We start from the raw sequence: 24208 nt of genomic DNA, 5'->3' as shown, positions 1-24208 counted from the left end.
CGATGAAGTCTTTGGCATAATCAAAGTTTAATCACGTTGCGTGATGTTTATTTTTTTATTTGATTGTTATTAAGATTATTATTATAAAGCGCAGTAGCTATTGGTACGGTTATATAATATTATATTATTATTATCTACATTATACATTGTAAAAACTAAAAAACATATTATGTTGAATTTGAATTGTTATAATATACTTATGCATTAAATATTATAATATCTACCCATCGATATATTATTGCTGAATTGCTCGTTCAAAAGTAGCGTGTTGTTAAAAAATTGTTTTGATATTACCAGCTATCATGTTATTATTATACATTATTATTGAATATGGTTGATATTTTATTTTTATTTCATTGAAATTCTAACAATTATTACAATTAAAATTATGAATTTTCTATATTATATTATTACTTATTATTTTCAATGTACGTCCAATTGTGACCAGTTTCTTGTGGTTAACTCCTTTTGCCTTATGATTTTGGTTATACTATATAATATAAACCTAAGGGCTTGAAATCGAAATTAAATTGTATATTTAATTAGATTCAGTTACCTATCGATATTTGTTTTCACTGACATCAATTAAAAATAATATACCTAATGTTTTAATAATTATATAACTTTTATAGTGTTACACAATATTGATTTAATATTGTTTTATGATTTGTGTAATTAGATTTTTACGATTACAATTTTGTCAAACGAGGGACTAGAGGAACGTATATGAACTTAATCAAAAGCCCCTTTGATGTATACAAAGTCAACAATCAGAAACTTTTAATTTCAAAACGGTCAGTGGATTGTGAAAAAACAGGAGGAGAGACTCCTAAACCCCACCTAAAGTCAAAAATCTAGAGTGAAAAGAGGTATTTTTGGGGATAAGCTAATTGAGGTGATTATTAAAAATGGATTCCAGTATTTTGGAAACTATGGCGGAAAATCAACAGGTAGGTAGACTATGGAAATTGTGTTCAATTCAAGTGTGAGAATGATATGAAAGTATAACACAGAGAATTGAAGATATTGAGAAGTATTACCTGAGACCAGAGCACAAATAATATCAAAATAAGCATTCAATAAATAAATTTAAAAAATGAAGTATAATTATTTATTACTATTTATTACATTAACAACAATTATTTTCCTATTCTGTCTGTTATTATCCACTTAATCATTGTCAAATAGACAATCAACAAGGAGTTAATACTATATTGAACATAACAGAAAATTGTTATTAGTGACAAAAAAATATAATTAAAATAAACCTAATTAAAGATTACCATACATATTATATTACAGAGAACTCAAGTAATTAAATCACACTGAAAAACACTGAAAAAGTAAAATAAATTTTAGCCCAAAAAAAGGTCATCCATTAGTCATTACTAATTAGTTGTTAATAACAAAAAAAATAAATTTCTGAGTTTTTTTTTAATCTGATAAAAAAATAAAAACTGCTGTAAAATTTAATTTTAAAACTTGATTCTTAAATTAATTCTTACTCTGTTATTTGTATTTTTACATAAATATGTCTATACAATTGAAAATATTTAAGCAGACAATAATATTTATGCTGAGTACTTACAACAAAGTTTAAATAATGTTGGCTATGTAATCACTTTAAAAATCCAGGTTTAAAAATATGAACTATTTAGTGATAAAATTACATTTTAATTGTTTGTTATGAATAAAAATACATATATTAACAAAAACTGAAAATAATATAACACCTACTAAATAATAATAATTATTTATAATATTAAATAATTTTCAATTGTACAGTTTAATTATGTAGCTGGTGAAGCTGACCTGGATCTAGAACCTGATCTGCTCCTAAAAATAAAAATAAAATTAGTAAATTAAATATGTTGAAGTATTTTAAAATTGAGTAAAAGAAATACAGCCATTTAGAAATACAGCCATTTAAGTTCTAATTAACTGTTTAAAAATTATGAATAATAATTCAAGAAAATATGGATATATGTATATTTTGTGTTAAATGATGATACATTCTATGATCACTGAATTTGTGAAATCTATATTTACCTGGATCTAGAAGGTGATCTGCTGCCAGATTTGGAGCGTGAATTGGATGCAGATCTACTTCCTGAACGAGCTGGTGAATGAGAAGCTGAACGACTACCAGACTTTGATCGGGCTGGTGATCTTGATACTGACTTAGATTTACTACGAGATTGCGAGCGCGATTTGGAACCAGATGCAGAGCGAGACCTAGATCGGCTATTAGATCTTGAACGGCTTCCTGAACGAGATCGATTGCCAGAACGTGAACGGCTACCAGATCGAGATTTACTACCCGAACGTGATCTAGATCTTGAACGACTGTGTGAAACACTTTTAGATTTTGATCTAGACCTACGTGAACCAGATCGAGATCTTGATGGACTTCTGGATTTACGGCTACCTGAACGTGAACGAGACTCAGAACTATAAATTATAATAAAATTAATTAGTGTGATGTAGAAAATCATAATAACATGGTACGTGATTGGTATGTGATATGTACAAAAGAAATCATGTATTAAACTAATAGTATTTACCTTGAACGTGATCTAGTATTCTTTGAACTACTGAAAAAATATATTTAAATATTATATGTAATAAATAAGTTACAACTTATATTTTATGATAATGTAAAAGTAGTATACTAACTGTCCGGAAATTCGTTTTTTTACTTCACCATCACTACTATCATCCTCACTAGTAGATATAGTTGCTTTGGATACAACTCTAAGTTTCTGTTTAGATGATAACACTGGTCCCTTCTTATTGCTCGTAGACTAAACACAAAATGCTTTAACTATTAAGCTGTTTGGTTTTTAGACACATTTAAACTAAAAACTTACCGAACGCCCTTTCTTTGATGCAATTTTATCACTTCCACCAGATCCTCCTGATCCAACACTATCTCTCCTCCGTTTAGATCCACCTCTTTTTTTCTTTTCTTTATCACCACCACTGGATTAAAATAATAAATAAAAATTCAGTTATTATAAATATATCTTTCAATTTAGTGCTTGTAGATATTTTTTTACATGAACCCAAAATCTACTAAATGTTCACTTTGTTTAGCTCTGTACATGGCTCTAGTGACAACAATATAAAATTAGTAGTTTTAAATAAAGTGAATATATAGTAGAATTTGAGTTGTAATATTCTATATAGTTCTGATGTGGTGTATTTTTAAATTCATAATCTAATGGTTGAATTGGAGATCAACAGACAATTATAATATAGTTAAATCAAAATCATACATAAATAATTAATGCAAAAAAGTATTACCTTTTTCTGGACTTGTTAGACTTCGAAGGCCTAGGACTTCTATTGCCACCTGGTTCAGACGCAATACTTCCACCAGAATCTGAACCATAGTTTTCACGACGTTTCCCTTTACCCTTAGGTTTTTCTAAAACAGGGTCAAATACTAGGGCATTCTTAGTTTTTTCTCTATATTCTTGACGTTTTAACAACATTTCTTTTCTTTGTTCTTCTTGTTTTAATAATGCTTTAGTTTGCTCTTCAATATGTTTGACACGTAATAATTCTCGTTCCTCTTCCTGCTTACGACGCATTTCACGTTCATCGTTATCCATCTTACGTGCTCGTGCCACATGATACTGGGCTTGAGACAATAAATCTTGACACTGTTTAGCTTCAATATCAGCCAGACTAACATCATACCTCATACGGTCGCCATGAACAGACAAATATTGAAAATACCTGAACAACAATACATATTATAATACTTAATGATATTTATAAAAACAGTAATTGTACTTATGTGATAATCCAAGTTCATGTACAGCTTTCAGTACATCTTTTAAATTTGATTTTTCATCTTTCAATATTTGAGCTGCTAGTTTTTGTAGAACAAAAGCAATATTGTAAATTATAACTGTATCCTGAGGAGCAACCCTTCGAGCCTAACATCAAATAAAAAATGAATGTTACTGCATTAGCTTATAGTATAACAAATAATTATGTTTACCCACTTTCAAAAACACTGTTTTTGCTTCTTTTAATTTTCCTGCTCTGAAGTATGCACGCCCAAGATATTGGAGTACTTCAACACTATCATGTTTAAAAAACTTCTTCATACAATTTTCATACTATAACACATTGCATAAATATGCAGTCAAATTTAATATTTAATTTTTAAACTGAAAAATTTCAACATACCATTTGAATAGCACTAATATACTGTTTTTGTTCGATATATATATGTGCAATATTCAACCAAACGTCACAAAAATCAGCAGTAGCTTCTCTTACTTGAGCAAATATATCTCTTGCCTCATTTATACAATGCTTGTGTGCCATAACACAACCTTAAAACAAATTTAAAATGACAAAATCATTTATAGTAGATTCGTCACATGTTAGTACATTTTAGATTCTGAGTGGAGCGATGAATGTATTGATTTTACAATAATGTGTGATTTTATATATATTTTTTTTTTGAGTCTGTATCACAGCTTCTTGCAGTAAAAGTGCTTTGATTTTTCTAAACAGCAACTTTTCTGGTAGGAGAGTGAATCGAGTTGGTGCATTCGGGAGGTTCAAGTCCCCAATAGTTTTCAAAAGCAATAGGAAAAACAAACAATAAATTAAGTAAAAGCGGAAATTTTTACGCAAAACCATTCTTTGAAAAAATTGGTTTTGGTTTTTAATGAACTCTAACAAAAATGACTGCAGATACATGCAATTTTCACTGAATATCTGTGTACGCATTTTCTATATACCATAAAATATTTTGATTTGTGTTGAACTATTTATAGGCATATGAAATTTTGGATAATTATTTGATTTTTTTTAAACTTGTCTATAAAAAAAATTTTCGCACTGTCAAAAAAATTATAAATGTAATACTAGGTTCCTTGTAAGTTGTTGTTAATGCAAATTAAAAGAAAAATTGAGCGTATATCCTATATCCACAATAATTTTGTCATGAGCGTTAAACTTAGAATTTTGACAAAATTCATAAAAATTTGTTCTATTTATATCTAAGATTTAAAAATGTAATACAAGATTTCTTACAAGTTTGTCTACCTTTATCAAAAAAAAATTTCTTCTGGAAAGTTAAATAAAATTTTTATGAATGTTTCAAGTTTAAATTAGTGAAAACATTGGATATTTACTGGATTTCCTTGTAACAATTTTCTTATTTTGTTGTAATTCAAAAACGAATAATACTGTAGACACTTAAAATTCACACCAACTGTTTATTTCATCAATTTATGAGTACCCGGCTAAATAATCTTTGAACAATAATTTTATTATTATAGGACAATGGAATAAAATACTAATCATTTTAAAAACCACTCTGTGTATGAAATTAATTAATATTTCTATGTCTACTTACACCACAGCCTAAATAAAACTCAATAAGATCCTAGTTACCAACCTAATTGCACATAATTTTATATAATCACTAACCAATTCCATTAGCTGCCCAAATGTTCCTTGGATCATTTTTCAAAACTTTTGTAAAAAACTGTAATGCCAAATCTTGATGCCTTTTTTCCTGGTCCTTATTTCTAGTTGGTTGATGTAGAGTTTGCAACCAAACATTTCCCAAGGCAATTAATGAATATGAATCATTTAATGTTGATGGGTTCTTAAGACAATCAAAATTATCATATATGGATTATATTCAAGCTTTATATTAATTTACCTTCAGCACACGTTCAAATTTTTTTTGTCCAGGACCCCATTCCATTTTGGCTAAATGCAAGTTTCCAAGTAGTGACCAGGCATCAGGATGTTCATTATCTATACGCAATGCTTCTTTAAACCAATCAGAAGCTTCATAAATTTGGTTACGGTCTCGAGCCATACAACCCAAACGTAAATAACCTATAAGTTAATAGATTATTATACCAATCATAGCATAAATGTAAATCAAATAGTATGTATACAATCAATATAATTAGGATGCTCCTTGAGAATGTCTTTGTAAAAAGTTTCTGCCTTCTGAAACTGGCATTGTGCTTCAAATATCCTTGCCAAATTGTAAGTAGTTGTAACAGCAATAGAGTTATAATGCTGTGGGTCAGCTTCAACCATTTTCTTGGACAAACTCAAAGATTCTTCAAGTTTAGACCGAGATTCGTCCATATTTTTTAGCCTTTAATTAAAAAAATTAATTACATTTTTATGTTTATAATTTGTTTTGCTTTGAAATAAGTTTATACCTATAATTTAATGCAGCCACATTATTCAGTATTTCAGGTGGAATGTAATTATTAGCACTGTTGCGCATTAAAACCATAGCTTTACCATATGCAGATAATGATGCTTGTAAATCTGATTGCTCTAATATTTGAGCTAATTCTACCCAAGCTTCTACATCATCTGGGAAATGTTCTGTTACCTAGGGTCATAAAAAAATAAATAATTTTTACATTTTTTTATATTTTTATACTTTTAAATTATATACTTTTTTTAAATGACTTTTGGCAATATCTCGTTTTTGTTGATTCTTTGAATCCGCATACAATGAACCTAGAATTTTCATTGCCTCATAATTTCCTGGATGAGCTTTGAGCACTTTTTCAAAGCACTGAGCTGCCTAATGAATTTAAAAAATAGCATTTAAATAAATATTAATATAAAGAAAAAATGTTATGAATAAATATTACATTTTCCATATCGCCTCCATAAATATACATTTGACCAAGGCCATAATGTGGAAGTACAAATGTAACCGGTGCAAACTGGGTAGCTTGATAATAATATTGAAATGCTTGGTCATAATTATTCTAAAAGTTGTATCATATTAAAATTATATCAAACAGTATAACAAAAAAAAACCATTTTACCTGCACATGAAAAGCTCTAGCCATTTGATAACAACTTTCTGCTCTCATAGCTTCATTTTCTGTGTTTTGTAAGGCATGTCTAGCAAGTAATTCAGACTTGGTATAATCTTTTTTAAAGAAAAAATGATTGGACAAATGATTTAATACCATTGGGTTGGTTGTATCAATAGTATATGCTTTGGACAACATATTTACACCTAATTTAATGTCACCAGGATTTTCACCATTCAACTTCATGATGGCAAGACCCACTAATGCACCAACACACTTGGAATCTAACTGTAAGGCACGTTCAAATGCTAATCGAGCTTTTTCTATGTTCCCTAGTTTCAAAAAACAATGTGCCATGCCTAGTCGAACATCAGCAGGACACTGAGGGTTAGATCGCAATGCTTTTTTGTAATAGGCTAGGGCTCCTCTGTAGTCCTTTCTGTTGAATGCAATACACGCTTTGCCTAATTGAGCTGGTATATTATTAGATGACTGATTCAATACAAAATTGAACTGAGCATCGGCTTGTTCAATTTTGTCACCTTCTAATAAGCAAAAGAAAGCACGACCCAACAAATGATTCTACAAATAAGGAAAACATTTGATTACATTTTGATAAAATTAAAATACAAGATATAAATTATAACCCCATTCTTACCGTATCATACATAATAATTTTATCTGCTGTTGTATAAAGTTGTGTAGCCTTGGTAAAAAGTTCACGACGTTTATCTTTACTTTTTTCTCGATTAGCTGTTTGCACATAGTATGCTGCTAACATATCAAGAGCTCTCATTTGATCCTTATCGCTATCTTTATATTCTAAACTGGCATTACTACGTGATGACTCCAGCAACCTAACCAAAGCAGCTGAATTGCCTCTCTTGTAATACTCCAACTAAAATTTCATACAAAAATAACTTCATTCTATATTCATGTCAAAATCAGTTAAGTTATTAAACAAGACATACAGCTAAATTAACCCATATATGTAGATTTGAATGTTCAGACTTTAAAATGCCAAGTACTTCATCATACTCTGGCAACTTGTCTAGTTGTATTTCAATAACCTAAAAAAAAAAATGAATTTTGTTTTAGATATTTATTCAAAATCTTACAGCAATATAAAAATATGAACTATTGTCATTAGTAATTTTACAGGCAATATGGAATATGGAATATGTGATCAGCAAACAAAACATTTTTTTTTTTACAATTTATATATAATATTTTATTATGTGCTATACTTATAAATTTTATAATTTTTAAAAAACATACATTTATCTTTAAGAATACTAAGGTTACACATTGCATCGGTGTCTGGACTCATTTTACCGCCACCAATGCAGTATGTGGAGACCTTAAGACTATAAAATAAATTATAACAGTATAACACCAATAACATAGAAGTTTCATGTACATTTTTTTGTCCCATATCAAAATGATAATAGCAACAGAAATCAATCAATCATTTTGATCAGTTAAGATTTTGTATTTTTCATAATACCAATCACTTCCTACACATAATATTGGATTATTAAAAGTTTTATATTATACTACATTGTAACTATAGCAAGCAACAAAAATATTGAAAATGAATAAGTACATTGTTATTGGTATCATACTCTCAGGTAATAATTTATTTATAATGTAATATTATTTAGATTATTATTATTTTATACAGTATTTGGTGAAAGATAACTCATAAAAAGTTAGTTTGAGAGGTATGACTGTAGGAAAACATTAATACAGAATGTAACAATGTACAAAGATAATTTCTACACACTGACAATTAACTGGAAACTTCTATTTTTTTGCAAGAAGCATTCCACATTTTTCCCAAATTACAATCAATGCACTTGCAAGAGCATTACAAAACATTTTTACATTTACAAGCAGATGAATTTTGCAACACAAAGGGTAATTCATGTATTAAAATTGAAGTACCTAGGTAATGTTATGCTAATATCTCTAAGAAACAGTTATTAAAAACATAGTAAGATACTTAATAAAAACTATGTTAATTTGTGGTTTACAATGCTGATATTCATATTGGCCCCAAGTACCAAACATTTATCAATAATATTTCTATCAAACTTTTCTTTAACTAGTATATTATTATATCGTACACATTATTATTTTTTCAATTCAAAGAATAAATTAAAAATACCAAAAGTTCAATACACCTTACATCTAATAATCTAACTAAGGTTCAGATTAACACTAGGTTATCATTTTGAGGTGTAATTTGTTTTCCTTACAAACAAACTCTAATTAATATTTCATTTCATTTAACAACACCATAAATTAAGCTTTTTTCAATTATTTTTATAACTTTTACGTAGGTAACTTATAAATAATAACAGAAATATATTTAATAATTTAGGTAAAAAGGGTGGTTTTAACTAAATATAAATATTGAAAATTTAGTATTAATCATATCTGATGGTTATTATAGTTTCAAATGAAATGATTTAGGTACCTATCGTTACTTTTATATGTGAAGACACCAATCACCTATCATATTGAATTGATAGTTTTTTTTTAAATTTTACACATGAAGAACAAAACGCAAAAATGTATTAAATGATTGTAAGTATAACATTAAAAAAAAAAAATTATTGAAAATCCCTACAACATTTTGTATAAATGTCGGCACAGAAGTATGAACCCAAAATTCAAAAAAGTTAAAATTAGATTTTTGTTTGTATAACTGAGCAATACATGACGTCTTAAAGGTAAGGTAATAATATTACATACCTCGTCTGAGTCCTTTAAAGGTATTTCTATTGGGTTGACCATTTTGGGACAGTCAAGCGTGAACTGTGTGGATGAAACAAAACAATTACCGTAACAATTTTAATCAACTATAACTAAATCATTGTACATGCATTTTAAGCAAAAAATTACAAAAAATACTATCGTCTCTGAAAGCATAAAAAGTAAAATAATAAACTATAAGCACTTCCAAAATCAACCTCCAGGATTCAGCAATCATAAGAGGAGTCTCGAGTTCGGGTCCAAACACTGTCTAGGCTTGTCGTTACTCGTTATCACGATACCGTTTGCGGCTCTTGATAACGGGGGACGTTGGCAGATCTGTGGTCATTACCAACTTTACCATAAGCCCATAATAAACATTAGCTATAGATAATATTATCTTTAATCGTAAATAGTATTTAGTATATTTTATTCCAACGCGGTATAACCTAAGAAATTTTAAATTTTAAATTAAACATTTAAATTTGAATTTTGCTATAATACTATATAGATACGTAATGGTTTTTAAAAAAATGATAGTTTATTGGTAGTTTGGCCATTTTTACTGTTGGAGATCTGTTGAACATTTGACAGTTGATGTAAGTATTTTAGTTTAAATGACAATTTAATTTTAAGACATGTTTCAATAGTTCAATACATTTTTCATTACATCTGCATTAGGTTTTGTGTTATAAAGAATATGGAAAAACGATATGTTTATTATTCCTGTGTATGTCAATATTCTATTCATTATTATGTAAATATTTTCAATATTTATTTACTTGTACAAATTTTGTATTCATGTTAATATTGCACAAATTTGTATAAATTATTGTTAAGTGACATACGAGTGCTGGATCGCATGAATAGTAACCAAAAATGTAATGAATCAATAATAAGTATGATGATCCCTTAAACATTATTTTGTGGCCTTTTGTGTGATTTTTTGTATTTTAACCTAGTGTAGGTCGTGTGATGCGTACCTATTATCTTATGTTAACATAAATATGATTTTAGGCAAGATACACTTTTTTGTTGCCATGATTACTTATTAAAATATTTATGACTCATAGATTTTCCTTTTAAAGGAAAAATATTGATTAGTGTGCTATAATTTTTTTAGTTACTACTGCCTACAATGTTTTGGTTTATTGCTTTAAGCACTCGCATTAACACCATGATATTATAATATATTTAAAGATTGTCTTATAGGCAGAATACTCAATATTTGTTTAATGTGTGACCTGCCGAGACAATTATTTATATTATGTAAGGACAATGTATAGCCATATATGTACAGATTTTTCAACTGGCAAAATACATTTTTTTAGTAATAATAATATTTTTATGACATTTTTTGAATGATTTGACTTGTTGGTGTTATAAGTTTTACTTATGTGTATTCAATATTCTTACATTTTTTTTTTTTACTGATATTTTATTTAACTGATTTTGACATTATTAGAATATAATCCTGTATCATTATATGTTTGTATTAATAACTAGCTGTCCCGTCACGGTACTGCCCGTTTATTATATAGCTATACTGAGTATCCCGTGAGAATTTACTCATTGCGATATCTCCTTAAATAATGTAGATATCATCATTCTGGTTTTTTATTAAGACTCACAGGGATAAGCACTACAAATAATTCATGTTTTAATATTTTTTTTATGTTTCGGTAAAAAAGATAAAAATATATTTTTTTTATTAATTATTTAAAAAAAAATTGAAGATAACCATTTTGTTAAGTTCATTTTTCTGAAAATACTGACGTGTCAACATTTTAATTTTATTAATCTCCTGATTTTGAATCAATTTTTTAGTCAATAGGTAAAACAGCAAAAAGCCAGTTTTTGTACTGGCAGTGAGTCCTCTTCTACGGCTAATGGGTATATCCTCACGGGATACCCTGTATAAAAAACTTTTCTTTTACCACCTTAGAGGTCTAATTTTGAAAAATCCTTTCAAAAAAAAAAATAAATAATATTTACTAATGATTCTATACACATATTGTTATTAAAAAATGATTCTAGTATTCTACAGTTATAATTATAATTTGTATAGTTAATTATTTTGATTGTGTACACGCCAATGAGCGGCTATATTGCAACTCAGCCGACGGCCACCTTATTAGACAATGTACTAAAATTCAATTTGATGCATTTTTAAACCTGATCTGCCCGATTAACCAATTTCAACCAAAAAATTTAAAAAAATGAATAAAGTTGAACTGAAAATTAGTCATTAATTAAAATAAATATGCAAATTGTATACCTATACACATATAGTATGGCACGGCGGCCTACCGATGACTTAAGTTTGTTAAAAATTTTAAACGTTATTGCTTAAACTTACCTGATGAACAAACACTTATCAAAAAAATCACAATAGTAGTAGTAAAACCTTATATAATGAATATAACTAAAAAATTTCTGCCAAATCGGTTTAGTAGTTTTCTCGGTTAGCGACCTCACTAACTCCCAGTGATTCAGTCATCGTTTAGGTACGTTGTTTTTATTTAATTCCGAACATTTTCATATTCACTCACCTTTTAAACCTTCTCTGGACTTAATAATTGAAGAACAAAATTAGTCAAATTGGTCCAGCCGTTCTCGATTTTTATCGCGACTAACGAACAGCAATTCATTTTCATATATGTAGATGATAAAATAACGTAATTTTATGAATGATTGTTAATTTGACTAAAAATACTAAATGAATACCCGATACTGTAGGTCACTACTAAATACTGAATACTCTGTAGACATGCAAATTACTTTTTTTCAAATGAAAACTGCCCCTTTTTATTATAATTTGCTGAGAATGTTGATGTAGCTATCCAAAATTTAAAATTAAACAATTGGTTTACATTTTATTTAATTATAAAATATTTTTTTTTGTTTATAGACTGCAATTAAATTGAAAATACCAATTTATCATGGAAGACTACCTAGTGAAATTGAAAGAATTTGTTGAAAACAAAAAATACCTCGATGATCTACAATTTACAGCTATTGCAGAATATATTTGTGAAAATATTGTGCCCTATGAATTGTTGGATCTTGTTTTAAAATACCTTGAAATTTATTCACAGCAAATTTCATGTATTCCAAAAAGTAATCTTTTCTTTTCATATTTATTTAATTTTTACAATCTGTATAAAATATATTTACAATAAGCACAATAGATGGAGGGATACATAATAGGTCATGGTTGGTGTGATTGGAAAAACTATTTAGTAATAGAACTTCATGGCGTGGATAGCAGTGGTTAGTGGACTGATCGACTAGTAGGTCATGGTACCAGTTACACATTGGACGTCGACCCGGGTTGCCTGGGATTGTTCGAGAAGAGAGGTTTTGGATGAAGGGGTTTCAGTGATTTGCAAGTTTAAGGTAGAAATATGGTATAGAGATTTATCGACGTTTTTGACTGGTGGAATGAGGAGGTCCGTGTAGAGAGTATCATTCGATACATAAAAAGGAGCTTTAGTTATCTGTCGGAGGCATTTGGATTAAAAAATTCAAATTCTGTTTATATTAGAGTCTTCGGCTGATCCCCAGAGTTGAATTCCATAGGACCAAATAGGTTTCAGGAGTACTTTGTGGATGAGAATTTTATTAAGTAGTGTAACATCTTTGGATGAAAGGAGGTGGCGAAGCTCTCTTTGACGATTGTTGAGTACTAGTCATTTGTTACGTATGTGGGCAGGCAGGCCATATGAGCCAACGACCCAGGTAACACACATTTTGGGCGATTGAGAGAGGCTAGTTGTTAAGTTAGAGGGGTAGCTTATGGGTCTGAATGTGCAGTAGATGAATTTGTATTTGTTGAGTTTGAATCCCCACTCTTTGTACCACGCCGAGAGCATGTTGAGTTGGGTTTGAATTCTGTTGGATGTCTCGAGATGGTTATGGTGGAGGTTTAGGATGGCTTTATTGTCAGCAGTCACCAGTGGTGATGAGGTTGATAGTGGGTTGGTCTGAAGTGTACAGGTTGGATAAGAGAGGTGCCTCTACAACTCTTTTTGTTACTCCAGCTCTAATTAATGATATTTTAGATAAGGCTGAGCCATATTGTATGGAGAAATGTCTGTCTTTTAGATAGGACTTGTAGATTAAGTCCAGCTGGGAGAAAATACTGACTTTAATCTGATGAAGAAAAAACAATTAATTTTGTTTCTCATTTTGTATTTTTTTTTTTAGGGTTATTTAGTCATATTTTTTCAAACACAGAAAAAGAAGCCTTACATCCTTTAGTTTTATTTTTGGCATTACGACACAATGATATTGACTATAATATAAATTTGGACAATTTACCTGTAGAACAATGGACTTACCTTATGTCAGCTTTTTATCAAAGGTTCCCAGAAATGTTATGTGATCCTGTACTTATAAGAAATATGAAGAATAAAATAAATGCTTATAAAATGTTGATGGATAGTCCACAGTGGTTTAATGAAAACGGAGATATTTTTATAGGTCTACATTTAATTGAATTTGGTAAGTTTAAGTTAATACTTTACTGTTTTTAAAAGTAAGAATATTCTTCAAAACAAGTAATGATTAATTAGCATATAAAATAATTTCACCATCTAACTGCTTTATACTTTACAATGTACAAATGTCCGTTTACATCAGTTATGTAAATATGGTTTGGATTAGCCTTTACAAATGATGCATCAACAGGAAAATAACTTTGTTTGACATATACTCTTCTCCTAGGTACCTTAACACAGTCACTTAAAGATGATGAATCACGTCTCTTGTGCTGTTCTTCCTTATCATACTGTTCAAAACTATGTAGAAATTCTTCAAACATTTTTGAAGTTCGGTTAAATGTCTGTGCATTATCCAAATATTCATCCTTAAAATGTAATAAAATGTAAACAAATTTAAAACAAATTATTCATCAAATAAATGACATACTTTATTTGGAATAACACTTGACCTTCTAAATGGATCCATTATAACTAAAAAATAATTATTACAATTATTAAATTAAATGAAATATGAATATTAGTTTTACTAGTTTAAGTAGATAATACAGTTCATCAAAATGAACAAATACAACAAGCGTAACTGCAAGCTGACATTTTAAAGTCTGTTAAAGCCTTTTGTGTTTTCATTGAAATCAATTAAGAGCAGGTTAAAGTATCTCATAATAAATAAATTGTTACCCACTGTTTAAGATTATTACATGAATTTAAATTGTAAAAACATTGTATTCTTGCCATGTACTATTATTATTTTTATTATTATTTTTTACCTAATTTCCTGATTAGAAGCTAAATTGATATTATCTCTCTTAGACTTTGATCTTAAACTAGAATACAATATTTTAATGACTAAACAACAGCCGGTCAGCTTCTTTATAACTAAGAAACTAAACATTTTTCTCCTTTAATTACTTCCTTATTAAACAGTAAATGTTTATTTAATCTATTTTTTATCCTTCTACCATTTTATTTTTTTTAGTCAAAAATAAAGTTATAATTGTTTAGCAAATTAGATTAAATATAATACTAAATTGTTGTTCAATAATATAGTTAAGTTTTTGATTAAAGTTGATATAATAACATTAGGCAATTTATGATAAATAAACAAACAATACTATTAGCATAATTTAATGATTATTTTCACAATAATAAATAAATGAACACTAATAATTTAGGATTAAATGAAATGAAATTAAAATGTATATGCCGGGTTGCATGAACAATCACTAAACATTTAACGAATCAATAGTGAGCTAATGGTCCTTTAAACACAATTTAATGGCCAATGATTGGTCCATTAAATTAATACATTTTGCATGCAACCCAGCAAATAGTGTACCAAATATAAATTATACACCATGCACGTAAAATAGTATGGTTTTGTATATTGTTTCTATTTCATCCATGTTATTGTTTATATGTTTTTATATTCTTTAGATGAAGACGAATGTGATAAATTATTCACTAAACTAAAAACCAACTGGTCAATATTTAAAATCACAAAGACAGCAGTTTCTTTTGTCGATTTAGTTGCTGCCAAATGTAATAAAGAACTAGAATTTACTCAGTTTCTAATTACAGCGCTTTTCTCTTTGCCTCCTGAAAGGTAAAAACAATTTTTTTATTGAAAATACATATTACATTTTGTTTAACCAAATGAACTTATTACATTTTTATTTTTCAGTGAGGATATTACTTGGTTATCTAATCAAATTATTAATAATTTAAAATTATTAGAAACTAACTGTCCAATACAAATTAGTGATTGGGATGCTATAACTATAAAATCCATAAAATATGGTTTAGTAGAAGAAAACCCGGAGTATGGTTTTATTAGAGTTTTGAGGAAATTAGTTAAAAAAGCTAATGTAGATAAATCTATTGTATCAAAATCTTTTGAATTACTTGCTGGTTATTCACAATTTAGTAATATAATGTTAAATCGAGATGCTAAACAAATTCAAAAAGGTAATTAATTTTTTATATTATATGAGTATATCAATGACTAAAAAAACTATACAATTATAGCTTAAAAAAGTTTAGAAACCATAAAATAACAAACAAATAATAATTTTAGGAATTAAATGTTTACATTTAAGTATTAAAATGTATGAATTTAAAATAATTCAAAATAAAATATTTTTTTACTTGCAGAAGAAGTATTGAGAATGATTGAAACTTTAGTTAAGAAAGAACCATCAATAATGGCTCTGAGTCATGTTCCACTTTTCCTCTGCTCATACAATGCATCATTATCAGTTGTTGATCAAATATTGCTGAGGGTAAATTGATATATTTAAAATTAAAAAACCAAAATTACCAATTAGTCAGTAAACATTTTTATTATTTTAGATTCTTTTTCGTTATGAAGACAATTCTATACCAATGTCTAATTATAGACCTTACTTATGGGGATCATTTGCCATATCACATTATCAAGTGAAAAACCATCTTATATCAAAAACATTGAACAGTTTTCCTTCTACTACTGAAGTGCTTTCATATATACCTTTAAAAAGACTAAAAGAAACTATATCTTGTTTTCCTATTAATAGACCTCTATACATCAAAGTAAGCATTCAATTAATGAAATCATTCAAAACAAAAATTGTATTTAAAAATGTAAACAATGTAGGACCAAAAAATTGTACTGTACACCACCAAAGACTCTAAGGATCCAAGTCAAATGTTTGACCCATCATTTTTTCTACCTATGATAAGCAGTTTGTTGGCTACCGAAGCACCATTGAGTATTGAAAAGTTTAATAGAAGTGGTTGTCTGTCAATGGTATTGGCTTGTTTGGGCAGTTACGACTGCCTTATGCGAAAAGCTGCGTATCATGTATTAACATTACTACGATCTCATTTATTTTGGTAAGCTATAATAATGTTAATCAATTTACATTTATTATCATATTTTTTTTAAAAACTTCTACAGTAGAAGAGCTGAAAACTTGTTTTGGGATCATTTTTGTTCTTGGGTTGCACAAGGCATCCAAGATTTGCATTTGAAACCTCCTCCTCAACTGTCAATGATTCAAGCATTATTTTTGGGCAAAATGGTTTTAGCTATGGCTAATCATGAGAAAAGTATTGACCTTACTTGCTATAGATTACTTTTGGCTCGTCCTGCTGCTCGGCTCAATCATATTCCCGAATTGAAAACATTTATAACTACATTGTATGTATCCAGATATTCTGATACACTATTGATGATAACATTTAATTAATTTTTTTTCCTGTGTTTATTAGTTCTGGATTTAAGGATAAAGCAGTTCACATGCGTTGGTTTTTTGAAATATTACGAGATGGTACACGTTCTTTAAGTGATTGGCAAGTTTTAAAAAATATGGATTTGTTCAATTTATTTTTGGTCATTTTCAAAAGTGGCCAACAAAAAGATCGGGTAATTTTGAAAAATATAACCAACATTTTTGTATTCATATTTATAACTATTGGTTTTATTGTTAGTTATTGATCTTGAAAATTATGGAAGCTACATTTCGAATTCAACCTGCAACTAATGGAGGAACTGGCCCTTGGGCCTTAAGCTTAATGGTGGCAATAAGTAAATATCCAAAAGAATTGTCTACTGAAGAAATACTTTTGGTATTTAAATGTTTACAGTCATTGAGTGGAAGTTCGTATATAAGTTTACCAGCTGTGGACTTTTGGCTTTCCATATTCTTAGAGTATGGGAAAAATCCTGATATTAGTCTAGAAGGCTTTGAAACTTTAAATAACCTTGTTTCAAAATTCCAAAATATAAATGAATTATTTGATGATGGAAATCTAAAAGATATATTAGATTGTGGAATACTTTCAAATATTATATCTAACGATGAAGCTTTTAAATGCCAATCCATTTTAAAATATGGAATTAATGGTATTCAAATACAAGAAACAAATACTTATATATTTTTACCAACCTTGCTCAAAATATTGAAGGCAAAAATTTAAAATTTTGTTTAATTAGTGTTTGAGTTTTTGATTTTTAAAATTGTGTAACTATTTGTTTGCAAAATCAATGATTCAATGGATATGATTAAATCTAAATAAATTTTTGATTAATTAATTTATCCTCTCAGGTTGTTTTATTATATATTTTTTTTACTTAAAAATATAATTATAAAGTACTGTAAAATTACTGAAAAGGAAATGTGTGTGTATGTTACAAACTGTAATAGTAAATTGATCTAAGAAATTAGAGGCATGTAATTTAAATTTTTTTATATCCCAGGTTGATAGCATAAAATATAGAAACTGGTATGATGTCAGATTTTATATTTTTATAATTGTTAAACCTTCTGAATGACTATGATATGTTTTCATTTTCATGTTTTGAAGCAAAATATTTTTCTGAGAATTTCTAACAAGAGGTTTATTAATAATAAAAGAACTTGAAAGTATTTAAATTTTAAAGTTTGGATAAGTGGAGTAGAGTGGCACATAATTGTATTACATAATTTGTATACCTCACAAATTATTGATCTTACACCGCTCATCTGAACTTAAAATACTCATTAGCAGGGCTTAGAACTTCTTGCAATTACATATTTCTTATGAAGCTGCATATTCAATATTTAATTTGATGCATACAATTAAAACACAAAAAATATTTTTGCATATTTTACCATTATGTTTATAAATCAACAACAGACTATTTTTAGAAGGACTTCTAATACTTAAAAACCTCAAAATATGAATGCACTTATGCATTTAAAAAAAAAAGTATTCTCTGGTATGGCTGTTGAATTTGTTCAGTGATACTGGTAATGTGCAGAGATTTTAAATTAATTTAAGGATATTAGGAAAACGAAAGTGCATTAGTTGTGCTTGAACTGAATTACGTCATAACTTTAATTCAGCAATTAAAAAAAAATCACCAACATATTTTGTCTTCTGTGTGTCTCACACTTAATATAACTCTTAACTCTTAAGTCAGAAGTATTCAATAAGTACTTCCGCGATTACGACTGGTTGGTGATTTTTGAAATCTTAAAAAGGATATTTATTGTGCATTGGGTGACGAGTGTACCAATAATTTGGTATTATCATTTTTCATCAAAATAAATTAGTTTTAATTTAACTTAATCTCACTTATTTTTAACTATGTCAATGCATGGGGATGGGAAATATCCTTAATTATAAAACATATAGGGTTCTTAATCTCTTGGAATCCATGCCCTATTCAGTATTCATACTGTTATATGAGAACTTGAGGTCACGCCCCTTCACCACTCTATAATATTGAAATATGTTGTTTAATATAGGATAAATATATATAATATACCTTCTTATACCTATATGTCATAATGAAAAATTCTCAGGTCTCCCTAGTGGGGCCTGGTTTAAAACCATTTGTACTATAAACTAAACCAGACAGTCGTAATCACTAAAGTGTAAGTACTTCCGAATTCATTTTTTTGATACATTACCTACACGTGAAACAAACAGAAAACAAATGTTGGTGTGGTGGCTATTAACTTCATCTGCACCTATGTAGGTACCTATAGGGAAAACAATGTGGAAATGTGGAATTGGGAAAGTGCAAAACAAAAAAAATGATAAGATACTATAATACCTATCTGATAGGATTCATAAGTACAACCACGGACGTATATTGTACGTCCGTGGGTACAACTTATTATTTTTATGTTTTTGTTGAGTTTTCCGTGATTTTATGAACTACAAATTATTACTACCATGATCTTTGCTTACTTTGCTTAACAACCTATGCAATCAAATTAGTAATTACCAATATTCGTCTAAAAGAAAACTAGGTGAGAATTCTAATTAAATAAGTATCAGATAATTGTTGACAGCTGTGTCCAACAATATCCACAAGTGAGTCGACTAGGTTTTTGTAAACCGACTGACTATCTTGAAGTGTGAATTACCTACTACCTACATTGTTTATAGGTTTATAGGTTTATATTTGAATCAAAAACATTTGTGAATTCTAAATACCGATTCCTATTAGCTATTACTTTTGAGTTTAACTTAAATATTATATAGGTACATATTATTATTTTATGTAGATATTGTGATGTTTATATACTTTTTAAGGTAAGCAGGTACTGGTATATATTAATTACCTACAATTTACCTATAGGTACACATTTTTCATATTTTAATAGGTAGGTAGATACTTATTAAGAAGTTGCCATGGGGATTTTTTCTCTAGATTCTTTTAGTTCTGATGTGTCTATTTATAAATTAAATATAGGCACCGGGTATGATATAAATTACCTACCTATGTTTAAAAAAATATTTAATATTGTAAAGTATTCAAATACTTTTTTTTTATTCCAATACTATTTTAAGAAATACTTTTTGAAAAAATTATTCGAATACGTATTCTGAATAATATTTTTTTAGCTCGAAAAATAGTTTATATTTGTGACAAAACAAATATTTCTTTTATAAATAAGACACATTATATAAAACAATAGTTTTTCTCTTTGAATGAATATGAATATATGATTGACCCACGTTAATTTCCAACCATTCCAAAACTGACCAATAATCGAAGGGGAGAAAAATGTATTTTATAATAGTATTCCCAATACTTTAATACTCATTTATTCGAATACATGTTCCGAATACAAAATAAAATAATTCTTTACATTTTACAAAACTGTACATAATATATATATATATAGGTTTTATATTTTAATGTGGTTTACTTACTAAAGATGAATAAAAATATAAAATCCATACCTACCTAGGTACATTTTGTAGAGAATCGCGACATCTCGTTCTCCAGATGACTCACAGGAATTGGCAATAAATACAAATTCAAAGGCAGAGAGGTTATACCTACATTTAAATACTTACTGTTTCCTACTTAAAACAAAAAATATTGAAATATAAATAATACCTAGTTCTAAATTTAACATCAAAAACTTTTATGACTTCTATTTTAACTCCACTTGAAAATAAACTAGTCAATCTATATTGTAGCGAGCTGTGATAGTAAACATATACTACCTACATTATAAACATATACAGTTATATATATGTATATCAGACATCAATATAGTAATATTACTCGAGAGTGTTGTATTATAATGATAGGTACTATTTAAAGTGGGTCAATTTAGAATTGAATAAAACATGACAGCTCGATAGTATAATATACACGCAAAGGGACTTCCGGCATGTAAGTCGCGTGCAACCCTGTTCTGCCAGTAAAAATAGTGTAGGTAGCTTCCTAGAGCATGGATTGTGGATATGAGTATATATGGCCATATATGGGCAATGGGTATATTTTAATTGTGTTGGTGGAGCTTTCAACTGCAGAAGAGAGCTGTTGAATAACAGCCCGGACGCCCGGTGCCCCGGCGACAGGGATCGAACAGGCCTAGACTTACAAGTTACAGAGATCCTGGCACCATCTCACTTGCTGCTAAATTTTATACAGTCATTTGGACTTGGTAGTTGGTACTATATTTTTTTAACAGAAATACTTTTAATGTTAGTAATATAGCCAGCGTCGGCCGTCGGTCTATGGCCAGAACAGTGTTGAACAAACCCAGGCGCATTGTATGGATTGTGCAAAAACTTTTTTTTTTTAGTTCCATAGATCTTCTTTGCCAACTGATGACGAACACGTACAAATGACTGTTATTTTGTCCCTAAGATATATAATTACCATCGGACGGCATTGTGGATGGGCTATTACAGGTATCAACACCAACGTCTCACACTACAACTGTCAGTCCATTTCCCAAATTATACCTGGAAAATAGTTAATAACGAAATATGCTGTTAATATTATTATATTTTGAAGAAAAAGCACCCATATACAATAATATAAACATATTATAACCAAAGAATTGATAGGACACTTGTGCATAACTGCAAAATGCTGGGTATCCAGCCAAATTAAAAAGGGAAGATTTTTTTTAGGTTTATAGAGAAACTCAATCATGGGTGTCTATAGACTATATAAGGAATATTAAAACTGCTATAGCAGAAATCAATGTGTACATTTTTTTTGTAAGCCTATAAGGCTGCAACCAGCATGTGCGATTAATAACTATTGCACATATTCGTCTGGGGACAACGTAGGTAGTGACTAGGTACATAGGTATGCAGTGGGTTTTTTTTAAGTCTTGTAGAAACGTCAAAAAATGTTGGAAACTATCAAACAAATTCAAACATTACATTGTAAATTATGGCATTTAAAAATGTTAGAATTTAATACAATTTTTGACTCCCGGGAGACTTGGAAAACATTTTTACAGTACAGATACCAACAATATTTAAAAAGACTTGTCGACTGCACTATATTGTAGGTACGTCGGAGAAATACTGGAAACTTATCAATCAAATACGAAATACCTAACTAACAAAATATGTAAGTGGGTATGTAACAATTCCGTTGAAATGTACACTTTTTTGTCGATTCTGGAGATATAACTATTGTGGAGTAGGTATATATTTGTTATACGCTGTAATTGAATAATATATATAATCCATAAGGCGATTCATTTAAGTGCCTACACTTATAAGAGGTGTACAACTATGATTTCCATCATGCACCACTCATGTTTATTACGGATCAATTACTTACCACTAGGCAGTAGTCTCACAATAAACTATTCAAAATTTCAAAATGTTAATAAAATAAACTATGCAGACATGAACAATTTCGAGTCGTCTTGACTCTTGGCAGCCCAACGAGAACACCTCTGCAGGCTCGGAGCACTGGCCCACTAATTTTCCTGTTGTCGTCCAGTACGTCTGTAAGGTGGAATTGGACATTCCCTGATTTCACAATAGAGTTTCTCCCCGAAGATTTGTCCGGTTTCCCGAAGAGATCGTCGGCCAAAAGCTGCTGTATATTAAAAATATCAATGTTCAATACAAATGCAGAAAAAGTTAGGGATTTATATTGATTATATATACATATTTTTTTCGTTAATAACTTACAATAATATACCTATAACTAATATAATTATATGGATACACACCGACAAGCCGTTAATAATTATAATTTGTACAAAATACAATTTGAATTACCAGTTAATAATTTTTTTTGTAATTTTGCAATGAAATCAAATAATTTATAATATTATAACTTTTAGTATAATATATTTTTATAAAAATTAAAACTTTTAAAAATAATGAGTGTAAACATGGATCACATTGTATATATATGTATTAGAAACATTAGGTGATAAACACAAATCCTTCATATTCCTATAACGCAATAAATTGTATACATATAGGTTACTTATAGCGTTGAATCTTGAAACATAACCTTATTAAAATATCTTTTCCGACATATATAAATGTAAATAAATAGCATGATACTTATTTCGATTTTATATCAGAGAAAGTGAGTATAAGACATAAATATATAGGTAGGTAATATATATTAGTTGATATTAAGTTGTTCGCATTACCATTACGGATTAAACGTTAAATCACTAGGTAATGCGTTCGTAATTTCCAATTTTCACTATTGGCCATCAACACATAGGTACAGGTAATAAAATTTAGATCCAAGACAATAAATTTTACTATAGTAAACGTTTATGGTCTTTTGCAATATTATCTTAACATAAAATAATTTGAAAATATTTAAATACCTATAACACTTTAAATATAAATTGTAATAAATTAGATAGGTGGTAATAGGTATACATGATGTATTGTGCACAATCCTGCAGCTTTTTCATAATAATATCATTATTACTCATATTAACGTTTCTAAAATTAATTTCTCAAACCGTAAAAATCGTATAAATTAAGAATCCGGTTGATCCCTTGCGGATACATAGAGACTATATAAATTACTTAAAAATAAATGTTTTGTTTTATTATTTAGTTATTTAACTAAGAAAAATTATTAGTTCGATATGTATACCATATATTATAGTTGGTCAGTTTTCTTAGAATCTCTGAAGTTTTAAATAGTGATATATCCATTATATCATATAATTATTATGCATAGATATTACGGTTAGGTAAGCTTCACAAAAAATGTATTACAAATGTTCTGATAATTTTTTTTTTACCTAATAAAATGAAAAGTGTAAAGCTACATACCTACATAGTGTAACCACACATGTATAACACTATTAACTTTTTTGTGTA

At 28.6% G+C, this 24208-nt stretch overlaps 3 protein-coding genes across 8 annotated transcripts; 1 reads left to right on the top strand and 2 right to left on the bottom strand.

Moving 5' to 3' along the window:
• Positions 1–1551: 1551 nt before the first annotated feature.
• Positions 1552–9885, bottom strand: LOC111038445 (RNA polymerase-associated protein CTR9 homolog). 2 transcript variants are annotated; one of them, XM_022321549.1, is made up of 19 exons: positions 9597–9885; positions 7808–7906; positions 7495–7734; positions 6846–7418; positions 6666–6785; positions 6464–6595; positions 6219–6397; positions 5943–6151; positions 5699–5880; positions 5461–5641; positions 4204–4352; positions 4017–4133; positions 3802–3947; positions 3307–3744; positions 2871–2982; positions 2677–2804; positions 2565–2594; positions 2050–2451; positions 1552–1836 (listed from the first exon to the last, which is right to left on the bottom strand). In XM_022321549.1, the coding sequence occupies exons 1-19, from the start codon at positions 9636–9638 to the stop codon at positions 1791–1793; spliced, it is 3525 nt and encodes a 1174-aa protein (XP_022177241.1). In that variant the 5' UTR covers positions 9639–9885; the 3' UTR covers positions 1552–1790. The 2 variants fall into 2 exon arrangements, with proteins under 2 accessions (XP_022177241.1, XP_022177242.1); XM_022321550.1 differs by having other exon boundaries at positions 2565–2591; positions 9597–9638.
• A 153-nt stretch (positions 9886–10038) lies between these two features.
• LOC111038446 lies at positions 10039–18173 on the top strand. The gene is made up of 11 exons (XM_022321551.1): positions 10039–10195; positions 12508–12716; positions 13806–14102; positions 15536–15704; positions 15783–16066; positions 16253–16380; positions 16451–16669; positions 16734–16972; positions 17037–17279; positions 17351–17504; positions 17570–18173. Exons 2-11 carry the CDS (start codon positions 12539–12541, stop codon positions 18056–18058), a joined length of 2400 nt encoding a protein of 799 aa, XP_022177243.1. The 5' UTR covers positions 10039–10195; positions 12508–12538; the 3' UTR covers positions 18059–18173.
• On the bottom strand, positions 14031–20850 carry LOC111038447. 5 transcript variants are annotated; one of them, XM_022321553.1, is made up of 3 exons: positions 20826–20850; positions 14529–14572; positions 14031–14466 (listed from the first exon to the last, which is right to left on the bottom strand). In XM_022321553.1, exons 1-3 carry the CDS (start codon positions 20833–20835, stop codon positions 14188–14190), a joined length of 333 nt encoding a protein of 110 aa, XP_022177245.1. In that variant the 5' UTR covers positions 20836–20850; the 3' UTR covers positions 14031–14187. The 5 variants fall into 5 exon arrangements, with proteins under 5 accessions (XP_022177245.1, XP_022177248.1, XP_022177244.1 ...); XM_022321556.1 differs by lacking the exon at positions 20826–20850 and adding an exon at positions 14869–14952; XM_022321552.1 differs by lacking the exon at positions 20826–20850 and adding an exon at positions 14800–14837.
• Positions 20851–24208: the final 3358 nt, after the last annotated feature.

Source organism: Myzus persicae, unplaced genomic scaffold (assembly GCF_001856785.1).
Source record: "Myzus persicae strain clone G006 unplaced genomic scaffold, MPER_G0061.0, whole genome shotgun sequence".
Lineage (NCBI taxonomy): Eukaryota > Metazoa > Arthropoda > Insecta > Hemiptera > Aphididae > Myzus > Myzus persicae.
This window is presented reverse-complemented; position numbering and strand designations above follow the sequence as displayed.

What these genes read in the sequence shown, in the direction of transcription:
- LOC111038446 (XM_022321551.1), top strand. Translation starts at nt 12,539, where the DNA reads ATGGAAGACTACCTAGTGAAATTGAAAGAATTTGTTGAAAACAAAAAA. An exon ending in ATAGACCTCTATACATCAAA is followed by an intron (nt 16,670 to 16,733) that starts GTAAGCATTCAA and finishes TAAACAATGTAG; the next exon opens with GACCAAAAAATTGTACTGTA. An exon ending in AAAACATTTATAACTACATT is followed by an intron (nt 17,280 to 17,350) that starts GTATGTATCCAG and finishes TGTGTTTATTAG; the next exon opens with TTCTGGATTTAAGGATAAAG.
- LOC111038447 (XM_022321552.1), bottom strand. Translation starts at nt 14,836, where the DNA reads ATGGCAAGAATACAATGTTTTTACAATTTAAATTCAT. An exon ending in TTTTTACAATTTAAATTCAT is followed by an intron (nt 14,573 to 14,799) that starts GTAATAATCTTA and finishes ATTATTTTTTAG; the next exon opens with TTATAATGGATCCATTTAGA. An exon ending in CAAGTGTTATTCCAAATAAA is followed by an intron (nt 14,467 to 14,528) that starts GTATGTCATTTA and finishes TTACATTTTAAG; the next exon opens with GATGAATATTTGGATAATGC.
- LOC111038445 (XM_022321549.1), bottom strand. Translation starts at nt 9,638, where the DNA reads ATGGTCAACCCAATAGAAATACCTTTAAAGGACTCAGACGAG. An exon ending in CTAGAGCTTTTCATGTGCAG is followed by an intron (nt 6,786 to 6,845) that starts GTAAAATGGTTT and finishes TACAACTTTTAG; the next exon opens with AATAATTATGACCAAGCATT. An exon ending in CATCAAAGAAAGGGCGTTCG is followed by an intron (nt 2,805 to 2,870) that starts GTAAGTTTTTAG and finishes TTTTGTGTTTAG; the next exon opens with TCTACGAGCAATAAGAAGGG.